Source organism: Lactuca virosa, chromosome 5, assembly GCF_052849685.1.
Source record: "Lactuca virosa cultivar CGN04683 chromosome 5, Lactuca_virosa_CGN04683_v6, whole genome shotgun sequence".
Classification (NCBI taxonomy): Eukaryota; Viridiplantae; Streptophyta; class Magnoliopsida; order Asterales; family Asteraceae; genus Lactuca; species Lactuca virosa.
Genome location: NC_136430.1, coordinates 424,173,987 through 424,187,105, shown reverse-complemented (window position 1 = coordinate 424,187,105; position 13,119 = coordinate 424,173,987). Strand labels below are relative to the sequence as shown.

The following is a 13,119-nucleotide window of genomic DNA, read 5'->3' as shown; positions in this document are numbered from 1 at the left end:
CCAATTGAATATTTCAACATAATGATTTGGATTTAGAGCTATTTAAATTACATCTAAACCTAAACCTAATTCAGACTCAAAATCAAATTCCATTATATCCATGGATGAATTGATGAATCAGGGTTTCAAACCACCATTAAAGCTTCATAAACTCTATTTTGACTATGAACATGAATTTTTTAATGGATTTTAAGATCAAACTCTTATATCCATTCCAAAACATATTAAATGTATAATCTTACCCACATAAATTTAAGAATCACCCAGAGAAGATGGCTACCTCAAAGTCTTCACTACTTGAATTTGGATACCAGAATTTAAATGTTTTACCATTTATTCATGGAATATAAGCTCTCTTAAAAATGAAGAGATAAGAGGAGTTGGGGACTATTAAATCTCATCTGCTATAATTGGCAAGTTTAGTCCCTCAACTTCCTAATTTTAGACTCCAACTTAGTAACTCTTATTCTAACCCCTAATTATTGACTTTTTTCTAAGTTTGGTCCATCAACTACCTAATTTGAGGCTTTGTTCCAAAATGATGCTTATATACATGATAAATTCCATGTATTGAGGTGTGTTTGTGTGATAATGTTTTACGCTTAGGAAACTATGTGATGGTTTGTGCTTTGTGATGGATTTGAAAATATTCACATACGCTTTGTGATGGCATTAACAATAATATATGTGTGTTGAGAAACACATGTAGGATAGAACATGTGTAGTACATGGAAGCACACAAGGGTTGAAATATGCCTATATCATGGTCGGGGTGTTGAAGTGATTAATTAGTTTGTCTGGATGATTTGTGGCGGATTTTGCATTATGTATGTCATACATTGTGTATGTTTATTTAAATTGTTACATTATTGTATCCACTATGTATACTATTTTAAATTGTTACTATTTTATGTTATATGTAATGTGTGTTGATTGAGGTTTAATTTTATAAATACTTGATATTGTATAAAATTTTATTAGGGGTCCCAGGATCTCACCAAATTTTCAAGTATGATGTTGTATTTTAACATACATCTTATATGATGATCATTACATGATGCTTTTAGAAAACTTGGATGTGTTGAGACTTCTCGAGACTTAGGTTGTGTTTGTTTTTTTTTTTTTTAAAAGCTCTTCTAACCTCTTAGTGATGCGTGGCGCAGCACACGCGCTAAACTTTTAAGTTCGCAGCAGTTTGTTTTTCTGCAGACTTCGGGCTCAAAAACCTCTTCCCGTCCTCTTCCCCACACAGCATTGGGCTTAACTCTTCTAACCTCTTCTAGCCTCATTAAAAAAACGCCCTACGCCCTAAACAAAAAAAAACGCCGCTCCAGCCATCTTCTCGTTCGTTCTCCTTCTTCTTCTCGCATCCTTCCCATCGATCAACCTGTTGAAGACCGACTCCAGCCTCCGCTGCCCCTCCATCGCCGGTCGCCGGTCGCGGTTCCCCCTCAATCGTCGGTCGCCACTGCTGCTGCCATCGTCTTCACGTGCGATCTTTGCTGCCCTCGGTTTCATCATGTAAGTTTTTTTTTTCTTTTTTTTTTCTGATTTCTTATGCATTTGAGTACCGATTGTATGAATTTGAGTACCAATTTTCTGATTTCTTATGCATTTTGAGTATCGATTGTATGAATTTATATGCTCAAATTTTTTGACATCACCGATTGTATGAATTTATATGCTCAAATCTTTGCTGCCCTCGGTTTCATCAGCTTAACCCTTTTCTGTCCAATTTTTTTGACATCAGGACCGATTGTATGAACTTATGTGCTCAAATCTTTGCTGCCCTCGGTTTCATCAGCTTAACCCTTTTCTGTCCAAATTTTTTGACATAAGGACCGATTTTCTGCTAAATTTTTTTGACATCAGGACCAATTTATATGCAAGTTTATATGTTGAAATCATAAATCTTTGTTGAATATGTTAAAGTCTTTGCTGAAATGGTTTTTTTAACTTAATTATTGAATTGTTATCACTTGTATTTCTTAAATGGAGATCAAGTTTATGTTTATATGCAAGTTTGTGCTTAAATTGTTAAACTTGTTTGTTGATTGTGTTGTATAATCTTTGCTTATATGGTTTTTTTTGTTCATTCATGATGTATTGTTGTTGAATATGCTAAACTTATTTGTTGATTATGTTGAAATATGATTAATCTTTGTAGCTAAAGTATGTATTCTATATTTTCTTTTGTTGTTAGCAATGGGAGATAAACATACATGGACCAATGAGCAAACAAAATGCTTATTGCAAACTTGTATTGAAGAAGTGCAAACCGTGGTAGAAAAGGTTTGAGTTTGCACAAACAATCATGGCACAAGTTAGGAACAACTATTAAGGAAAAGTATGGCCTAGATTTGAATCAACGACAATTAAAAAAACGCCTATGATAACCTTAAAGCCAAATACACAGGATGGTTATACTTAAAAAACAAAACTGGAAACCTTTACAATCCACAAACAAATACTTTTAACTTAACTAATGAGGAGTGGGAGGACTTTAAAAAGGTATATATATACACACACATATTTACATGTATATTGTTTATATAGTTGCCATTTATTCTTATATTACTTTTGTTACATTGATTGCGTTTAGGGACATCCGAAAGCCGCTTCTTTGAAAATCGTCCCATTATTGTTTCCAGAGCTTTGTGCAGAACTCTTTGATGGAAACAGTGCATCTGGTAATCTCAGCTATGCCACATCCCAAACACCATCGGGACATGGATCATCTTCTTTCCATGGTGCACCACTACAGCTTATGGACGCCCCTTCCATTAACATAGATGAGGATGATTTCTTTTCCAATCATACTAGTGAGCATTTTACTCAGCCTCCACCTTCTGCTGCTTCACCTTCTGCTGATTCACCTTCTGCTGCCTCACCTTCTGGTAACCCCAACAAAAGGGCTAAACAATCAACTCCTAGACCTCGAGCTCCTAGTGCCTCACCTGATCCACCTTCTTGTGCCTCACCTAAAGCTTCTATTACTGCTGATGATTTAGCATTGGAGATGCAAAAAGCTCTATGCCATTTGACTCAAGGGCCAACAATTCCCCAATGTTTAGAGAAGCTTGAGTTGCTCGAGTTAGACCCAGTAGACCCTCTACGATTTGCTGCGTATCACATTTTTGGAGGGACGATGAATATAAGAGAGATGTGGGTAAATTTGCCTAACAATCCACAAATATTAAGAGGATGGATTGAGATGACAGCTACAAGTTTAGGAGTTCTAAAGGATGGAAAGATTGTTCGTTAAGTTTATATGTTTGAGTTGTTTAGGTTTTAATTGCATGTTTTGGAACTATATGGTTATGTTTTTTGGTTATTTGCTACTTGAATGTTAATTGTAGTATTTAGTACTTGAATGTTATGGTATGAGGTACTTGAGATATTATGTTATGTTATTTGGTACTTGAAATTTATGTTATGTTTTTTAGGTACTTGAGATTTATGATATGTTTTTTGGTACTTGAAATTTATGTTATGTTTTTTGGTACTTGAATCTTATGTTATGTTATTATCTTATGTTATTATATGTTTTGTTGATTAATAGGTTTGTAATGGATCACGACAAAAAGATACTACTCATAATTCTTATGTACTTGTACGTCCGCTACTTTTGGAAGAGGGGTGTCAAACGAGTGCGGGACAACGATTCGGAAATGACGGGACATGAATTTACGTTAGAGTTACTTCACCGTAATCCTCTACAATGTCTTGAAGTGCTACGCATGTCCCGTGAATCATTTGTCCGGCTATGTGCTCATTTTAGAGTAAACTACGCATTAAAGGATAGCAAACATGTGTCGGTTGAGGAGAAGATGACTATGTTTTTGATGATGATCGGTCATAACCAACGTTATGTGATTATCAAGCGGAGATTTCAACACTCAAAGCAAACAATTCATAAGTTTTTTCATGAAGTGTTGGACAAAATGTTGCTTTTCGCACATGACATTATAGTACCAACTTCCTTTAATCCGAATCCAAACATTCCGGGACATAATAGGAGGCTACAGCGGGTGTTCAAGGGAGCAGTTAGTGCACTTGATGGCACTTTGATACATGCTGTTGTCCCTGCAAACAAACGGGATTTATATAGAAGTAGGGGAAAAGGCGATTGTTACCAAAACGTATTGGCAATATGTGACTTCAACATGATGTTTACGTTTGTTGTGGCCGGTTGGGAAGGGATAACACACGATTCTAGAATTTTATCAGAAGCATTAGCAAATCCACATGCACCATTCCCGCTTCCACCACCAGGTAAATTTATGGTTATTTAAATAGTTTTATCTTAGTTTGAAAAATAAATGACTTTTTTTTTTACAGATAAATATTATCTTTGTGATGCCGCCTATGCAAACATTCGAAGTTTTATGGCACCGTACCGTAATGTGAGGTATTGGCTTGGAGATTTCCGTCGAAGACGTGCATTAACGAATAAAGAAAAATTTAACCATGCGCACGCAAAACTTCGGAATGTCATTGAGCGTGCTTTTGGTGTCTTGAAAGCACGATTCCCTATATTGAAGAGGATGGCACCATTCTCGTTGGTTACACAACGAAACATTACCCTAGCATGTTTTGCGCTTCATAATTTTATAAGAAGAGAGGGACTACATGATGAGTATTTTGCACGATATGATGAACCAAATGTCTCGGTTCGGAATAACAATGCAGTCATTGATAATGATGAAGATGAGATTCCAACACATGGTACTGCAGCGGACCGTGAATATATGACTCAGTTACGGGATGAAATTGCCGAACAATTGATGCAAAATATAGAATGAGAATTATTAAAGTTTGGTTGTATGAATTTTATTTAAAAATGTTATTTTAAGACTAATTTGGTTGTTTGAATTTTATTTCAATGTTTTAAGACTACAATTATTAAATTTTTGGTATTAAAAAACTATTTTTGGTTTATTAAAGTACTTTATTTTAAATTTTTTAATATCTGCAGCAGCCTGCAGACGTTAAAAAAACAAACATGCTTCTCAGTACAGTCTGCAGCACTTTGGTCCACCTCTTCTGCTGCAGAGGGCTGCAGAGGTGGTCCGCAGACTTCTGACAGTTTCACTTCGGAAAAACAAACAGCACCTTAGACATTTTACTTGTATTTCACATATGCTGATTATTTTTAAGTTTTATTCTTAAACTTTTGGTGTGATAACAATTATTCCAAAATTGTTTTTATTGTTTGAGAATTTATGTTGTTAATTAAAGAATTTCTTTAATAATAAAGGATAAAATTCGTTTTCAAAGTGACTAGATTTTAGTGTCTATTAACGTTTGTATGAATCGGTTATTTCTCTTAGACTTATGGATAGTTTCTTACTTTCTTTCTCTTAGGCTTCTAATGGACGACGTGCATAGGGTTTATAGATTAATAGTCGTAAGAAAATGGTCCAAAAATTAGATGGGTATGGATTAATTGGCTTTGTATTAGTCCTTTTAATAAAATTTGGGTAGTAAAAAAAAAAAAAAAAGGAGAGAGAGAGAGAGAGAGAATAGAACACATTCATCTTCACCTCTATACTTCGATATTTACCAAATTGAAATCCAAAAAGTAGAACTTTAATATGTTTAGTCCGTTTGAAATTATTCTTTACCCAATAAATATAATTATATAAGTCTTTAGAACAATTTATAATGATATCAACGTTCATTTCAGATAAGTAACATAAGCTATCTTTTTTTTCTCACTTAAATATATAATAGATTAGCTTTTGGGCATTAATCAACATATCTAATCTATAATTGGTAAATGATGTTAGTGGCGTATATAGTAATTTTATGAAATACAATTCACACAACATCCACGTATAAAACCACTTTGGTGTATAACATTAATCAACCACGAAAAACACCCACAAAGATATCTTTGCACAATGGGCTTACATCAGCAATTCACACCCTCCAAAATAAAATATTTCATATCATCGTTGATTGTATTATATAATTTATTAATAATTAATAAATTAATAAAATAATGCCAATCAAACATATCGGTTAATACCAATTGGATAAAAAAAATCATCAGTTATTACCTGCTCTTAGCACAGGTCGGGTCGGATGTACGATCGTAAAAAGCTCGTGTCATAAGGGGGCTTGAAATTTTAGTCCGTTGGGATTCTATCGGTAATTTGTCGTTATCCGTCTTAATACGTTGATAATCCAAAATTTTGGTGGCTCATTTTTTTCACTTTGCACAAGACCTGCAAAATCACGCATTTGAATCCACAATACTATAGCAAGATGAATAACCATTTAAACATAATATTTTATCTTTCTTAAAAACTTCTCTTTATAATTTTTTTTAACTTATATTGCCTCTTTTCTCTTCATAATCAAGATGAATAACCGCACTTTGTACCAAGGACAGGGATAGGGATCAGGACAAAATACGAACATTAGATATATGTAGCCAAAATAAAACTTAAGAAAAAAAGGCATAAAAATCTTTCAAATAAAAGAACAGCAATCACTTCATTTGAATCAAACATTTTTTTATTAGTTTTTATTTTAATGGTTTCAATAATTATATATGAAACTAACTTTAATTTTTTAATCTATTATCTCATTATTTAAAATCATATTACTATTATTGATTATCTATTTAATTTACTTATTTATCTTTATTTTCTGATTTTGAAATTATTTCAAAATTTTAATGTTTTTTTTCAAATAAATTATTATTATTACTGTTGTTGTTGTTGTTGTTATTATTATTATTATTATTATTATTATTATTATTGTTTCGAATATATTATTTAACGCCATTTTTTTACGTTTTGTTCATTTACATTATTTAATGTTGTTTTTTTTCCCTTTTTTTTCCAATACATAAATTAATTTAAAAACACAAATAACTATTGGTGGGATGTCAAGTCACCAAACAAATTACACATTTTTGTTTGCAAATAAAACGTAATATAATAGTAAAAGGGAATCGAATTCACAGGGAAATGGTTGTAGTTAAGTGTCAATGCAATTCAAATGAAACAAGTGAAATAAGACGAAACAACTAAAATTAAACTAAAAGGGAAGGGGGGGGGGGGGGGGGTTGTGATTTGTTATAAAACTAAAAGACTTAAAGACACTAAAATGCTTGCAATTAAGTAAGATAGTGAGATGCTCAAATATGAGAGATAATTAGTCAACTAAGCTAATTCGCCACCATGAATACTTGTTTCGTTATCATTAGGATTCAATATGTAAGCTTATCATTCAACCCAAATTAGTTCTAGCAATCATGAAGCATGATATACCAAAATTCTCCAAAGGTAGTATGGAGGTTGGGAAAGCCCACAACATTCCTTCTTAATCAAAGTAAAGGATCCAATTAAAGCAATTGGACTCAAGAAAAATTATTAGCCTTAAGTATGAAGGAGTTCCCAATTCCAAGAGGATGCCATTGCTTACACAACCATAAAAGAGTCATGACCAATAAGCTAAATATAACTTCTACCATCATAAAACTCTTGTTCTATATAAATTCAATGATCTGCTACTTAATCAAAGAAAAAGGCTAACAATTGCTCATCAAATACCAAGCTCATGAATAAAATAATTAAACAAACATAAGAATGGAGAACTAGGGATCATAAACACAAGCTAAATAACAAACAAACATGAATCCTTCAAAACTCACAAATATTCAGGGGTTTTAGCCCAAGTCAAAAGTTAGGATTAACTAAAGAGCTTGTTTTGGTTAATTAACTAGGTAAACGAAAATCTACTAGAGCTTGTTAGTAATTTTCAGTACCAGCTTAGATAGAACACATTGTGAATAATCAGGTTTATGTTGATTACATGATTAGGAAAGTCGCATTAGAACTTAATTTGCATTTTATTATTGAAATTACTTTTGTTATTTTCACTGCTATTTTAGTTTTAATTATTAATCAAAAAATCCCCCTTTTATATTTACTATGTAGAATGTGTTTTACGCAAAGAGACATTGATTGTTAGGTTGTCTCATTGTAGATTCGACCATGCTTCCCTGTGCTACCCATTAGTGCATTCGAGCAGTGATAATTTATTTGCTTAAGACGCCCGTGACATCGTTCTTAACAAATTGGCGCCGTTGTCGGGGATATGGTACTGCTAATAGTTTGTATGCCCATATATTTTCGTACATGCACACCTCTAGTCTTCGATCCAGGAATGGAGAAGACCGCAAGGAAGCTGAAGAAGAAAAAAACTTTAGAATGAACAAATGGGTTCCTTAAATCCATTATCCTCCCTACCACCAGAAATCACCACGCCACAAGGCAGTACCTTGTGGAACGAACCACAAATCACCATTTCATCATTCCCGAAAGCACCCCCATCCTCACATTCCTAAACCCCATATAAAACTTAATCGCCAACACCCTCTGAAGAATCATAAACACTAGAACCTTCAGAACCCGACTCCCCAAAATTTGCCATGGGAGACGCAAAAAATGAGGAGAAAACTTTTAGGCAATAGGTCACCGAAGAGGTTACTCAACAACCTCTCTGCATCACCTTTCCAGAAGCCTAGAACTTTGAGCTGAAATATGGGCTGATTCACCCCCTTCCTACTTTCAGAGGTCTCGAAAATAAAGACCCATATAAATTCCTCAAGGAATTTCATGTGGTTTGTTCAGGAATGAAGCCACACGCCATTACTGAAGACCAGATAAAGCTGAGGGCATTCCCCATTTCACTTCAAGAATCAACGACAGAATGGTTGTACAAGATTCAATCCCGGTCGATCACTATGTGGACTGACCACACAAAATTTTCTTAGAAATATATTTTCCAAAAACGCAAGTTTTGAGCCTTCGCCGCGAGATCCTTGGTATGAAACAAGGAAGAAGAGAAGCTTTGCATACGTACTGGGAGCGCTTCAAAAAGCTACTTGTTCGGTGCTGTAACGGCCGTAGATCAGGGCTAGTCAATTAAGAGACGATAAGCATCAAAAATGACTTTTTTATGGAAGATTATTTAAAAGGATTAATCTTAACTAAGTTGTATTATATGTTACAAAGATTCCGTACATATAATGAACGTCGAAATCCGAGTTATAACAAAGAAGTTATGACCTGTCGAAGTTTCGCGACAAAACCGGCACGGTGCCGAATGTCGTAAAAAGTGAGTTTTTGATAAACTACTTTTTAGCCTTGGTGATCTAAACAAAAGTCGTAGTGTTCGTTGAACCGAAAGTGTGTATAAAAAGAACGACCAAATCTGACTTCGTATGAGGAAGTTATGATTTTTCGAAGTTTCAGCTTAGCAGTAGACAGCTAAAAACTCGAATTTTAGATCGAGTGATTTTTAGCCGACACGACCTAAACGAGAATCGAAGGTCTCGTCAATAGCAGTACAACGGTAAAAAGTCTGACGAAAACGGACGTCGGATGAAGAAGTTATGAATTTTTAACGGATTTCCTGTCCCGGTCTGTTAAAAATAATAATATAAAAATTAAATTCAAAATTAGCCGACGAAGTCTAAACGAAAGTTGTAGAGCGTAATTTTATCTACGGGTGCATATAAAGAACGTCAAAAACGGAGCTCGTATGCGAAAGTTATGGATTTTTGAAGTTTTTGCACAAAATCGAGAAATTTCGCATAGGTGGCTTCGGCCACGTCACCCTCGCCCAAAATCTGCCACGTGTCCGAAATGGCTGAGTCATCCGAGCAGCTGGCAGACGCGTGTTCGAATCCGGAGAGCTGTCCGAAGCCGCCTCGCCTACGTCTGACGTGTGTACAATGACTCATCGCATCCGAGCCTCGCATGAGCCACGAGCCCCCCCGCCCCTCCTCGGACCCGGACTTCGGTCCAATCAGGAACTGCCAGCGAGGCCCTCGCATGCGCAGCCCACGTGCGAGCAGGTGCTGCCCTCTTCGGATCTGCTGCCGCGTGGACTCTTCTCAACCGTCCGATCAGCAGCCTCGGGCCTATATATAGAAGGCTTGCGAGCCTTCCCGGGTACTTTTGGAAAATTGGCAATTTTGGCCCCTTTTTCAATATTTTGGCTATTTTCACATCCCCCAAAGCCCCGGTATCGATTATAGCACCCGAAACACGTCCCGAAGTGCCCGAAAGCCCGGAAAATTTATCTTTTCGGTTTCGAAGCCCGACCCCTCGCAGAGCCCGGTTTCTCAATAAAACTCCCGGTTTTATTAGAAACGAACGTTTTACGAAACGAATTGCTGCCCGATTTTCATAAAATTAGGTGAGTGTATAGTCACTTTCATCTTACACATAGATATGAAGTATTTTATATAAAATACGTGCTATGTGTATATATGTTGTTTATTTATTTGAAATGGATGTTGAATGGATGTTTTATACATGTTTAAAATGATTTAAAATGTATATATATTTTATCTTCAAATATGTTGGGTAAAACATGGGTAGATAAAGGATGAGGGATAATAGTACAGTATAGATGTACGTTAGTAGCTATGAATTTAGTATAGTATATATGTACGTTGGTAGCTATGGATTTAGTACGTTGGCGACTATGTGACGTAGTGCCTATTGTATAAACCCTGGCGACTATGAGACGTAGTGCCTATTGTATAAACCCTGGCGACTATGAGACGTAGTGCATGTTGTATAAACCTTGGCGACGATGTGACTTCGTGCCTATTTGACATAAATTGCTGAGGGAAAAGCAATGCTGTCACCCTTTTGACATAAATTGCTGAGGGAAAAGCAATGTTGTCACCCTTTTGACATAAATTGCTGAGAGAAAAACAATGTTGTCACCCCGATGTTTGTTTGACATAAATTGCTGAGGAAAGCAATGTTGTCACCACATTGGTTGTCTTATTTGACATAAATTGCTGAGGAAAGCAATGTTGTCACCACATTGGTTGTCTTATTTGACATAAATTGCTGAAGGAAAGCAATGTTGTCACCTTATTGGTTGTTTTATGTTAGGTTGTTTTGTTTGACATAAATTGCTGAAGGAAAGCAATGTTGTCACCCTGATGTTTGTCTTGTTTGACATAAATTGCTGAAGGAATGCAATGTTGTCACCTTATTGGTTGTCTTGTTTGACATAAATTGTTGAGGAAAACAATGTTGTCACCCCTAATAAAAATCCTTAGGCTAGGTCCCTTGTGATAGTTGTTTTAGGGACGTATAGTGAGGATAATGGGAATGGGTAATTAGGGTTATTTTTAGTTGATGAAATTAATAAATTTATTGTTGATTGAGAACTTAATAAGTTTATTATTTATTGTGGGTTGAAAACCCTATATGCTCACCAGGCTTCCAAGCCTGACCCACTCAGCTTTTTATATTACAGGTAGTGGACCCCCGAGCATAGTCGGATGATGATGAGTGATTTATGGATTATAGGCCAGTAGTTGTAAATAACTGTTGTAAGGCTTATAATGTCTTGTTTATGCTTTTGATCTGTATCGGAACATGACATCCCGAGGTTTTGATATAAAAGGAAATTATATATTTCTTAAAGAAAGGTTTTGATAAACTTTTATCATGTTTTGTTTTGGGAACAAATTCCGCAACATCTTTTAAAAGGGTTTACTCTGATTTTATTTTAAAAAGCATAAACGAAATCGGGCTTTTCTGGCCGTGAAACTGGGGATGTCACAGTTGGTATCAGAGCATTAGTTTAAGCGAACTAAGAAATTGTAGGATTTCTAGACTTAAACTTAGAATGCTAAGTGATGATTGTGAGATGAGTGTCTACCATATTTTAGACACGAGCACTAGTTTATTTTAGGAAGGATGCCTAAAATGCTTTTATGTGCTAAATGTTTTGTGTTATAGCTATAATGATGCTATTATTTGTTCGGATCTATAGTCTGTTGCCGACCGGATCTGGAAACCGTATGTGTGTAGGATTCTAAGCGTATGATTACGAGATTAGAACTAACATGTAAACGTTTCGAAGTGATAAGGAGATTTATACGTTTATCGTAAATAAAGCTTTCCTATCTTAAATTCTCGCCCGGTATACCGAACGTTTGTTTGGGTGTACAAAATATTATGGTGAAGACTCGTAGAGAATTGAGTAGATGGAGGAAATGAAAAGCTTATGATAGTGAATGATACCTATCAGAAGATATCGTAAGAGTGATATCTTGTCTTTAGAATATGTCTAATAAAATAATGGAACGTTTAGAGGGGTACGGTACGTCTGAAGTACACCTTCGATTGGCAGAATGATGGAATGATTGGTGTAATTCTTGAAGTTGTCCCATCATTTGGAATTTCCATCACCAACCAAGTTGAAGTAGAATTGATGATTGAAGATACGCATGGAAGAAGTCCTAGTAGAGTCTAGGAAAATTTTATGATTAATTGGACACATTCGTATATGTTAAATTGTTTTGTGATTTTAGGACTTGGGGACTGCGAGACAGTACTTGGGACGAGTATGATTCGGTGTGAATAGTAGTAGAGATCTATACTACTGGAAGCACAGGACTCACGCTTGGATCAGGGAAAGTCACAAGGTTACCAAGAAGCTAGTAATTGGTCTCGTTTTATTCAAGTATGTCGTTACCATTGTTTCGGTAATGACTATTGAGATGATTGATATTCTGACCCTAGTGGTCATATCAAATTGAGTCCGACTACGATGAGTTTGTTACGTGGTTCAGAGTACCAAGTTCGATGTAACATCTGAATTAAGTCAGAAGATTGAAATCAATGCGATCAATAGCATCGCGCTCGTTGTGAATGAAGCTTGTAGCTAGAAATGTTATATGATAAAATGTGATTATATCACATTAGAATATGAAGGAAGGTATATTCCATTATGGAATTTGACTCAAAGAGACTTGATTCTAGGCATCGCATCATCCGATGAAAGGTCATTAGAACATGACCCATTGATCTGTTACAATAGATAAAGGGAAGTACTTATCCTAAGAAGAAGAAGGAGTCCTCAATAAGGATTTATTTTGTAACTTGAAGGTTACAAATGAAAGTCCAACATGGTATGAAGAACAGGTGCAAGATTTAGCATCACGGTTATTACTTAGGATGGAAAGATAACATATGGAATCATTATAAAAGCCCTATTTTCGTTGATGATTCCGGGACGTAATCATCCTAAGGGGGAGATAGTTGTAACGCCCGTAGATCA

The 13,119-nt window shown here is 35.4% G+C and overlaps 1 protein-coding gene across 1 annotated transcript; it reads left to right on the top strand.

Moving 5' to 3' along the window:
- The first annotated feature begins 4,388 nt into the window (after positions 1-4,388).
- Positions 4,389-4,805, top strand: LOC145114094 (uncharacterized). The gene has a single exon (XM_079050101.1). It carries the CDS (start codon positions 4,389-4,391, stop codon positions 4,803-4,805), a length of 417 nt encoding a protein of 138 aa, XP_078906227.1.
- The last annotated feature ends 8,314 nt before the right edge of the window (positions 4,806-13,119 follow it).

Bases quoted from the DNA above. Each gene is read 5' to 3' on its own strand.
- LOC145114094 (XM_079050101.1), top strand. From the start codon at position 4,389: ATGGCACCGTACCGTAATGTGAGGTATTGGCTTGGAGATTTCCGTCGA.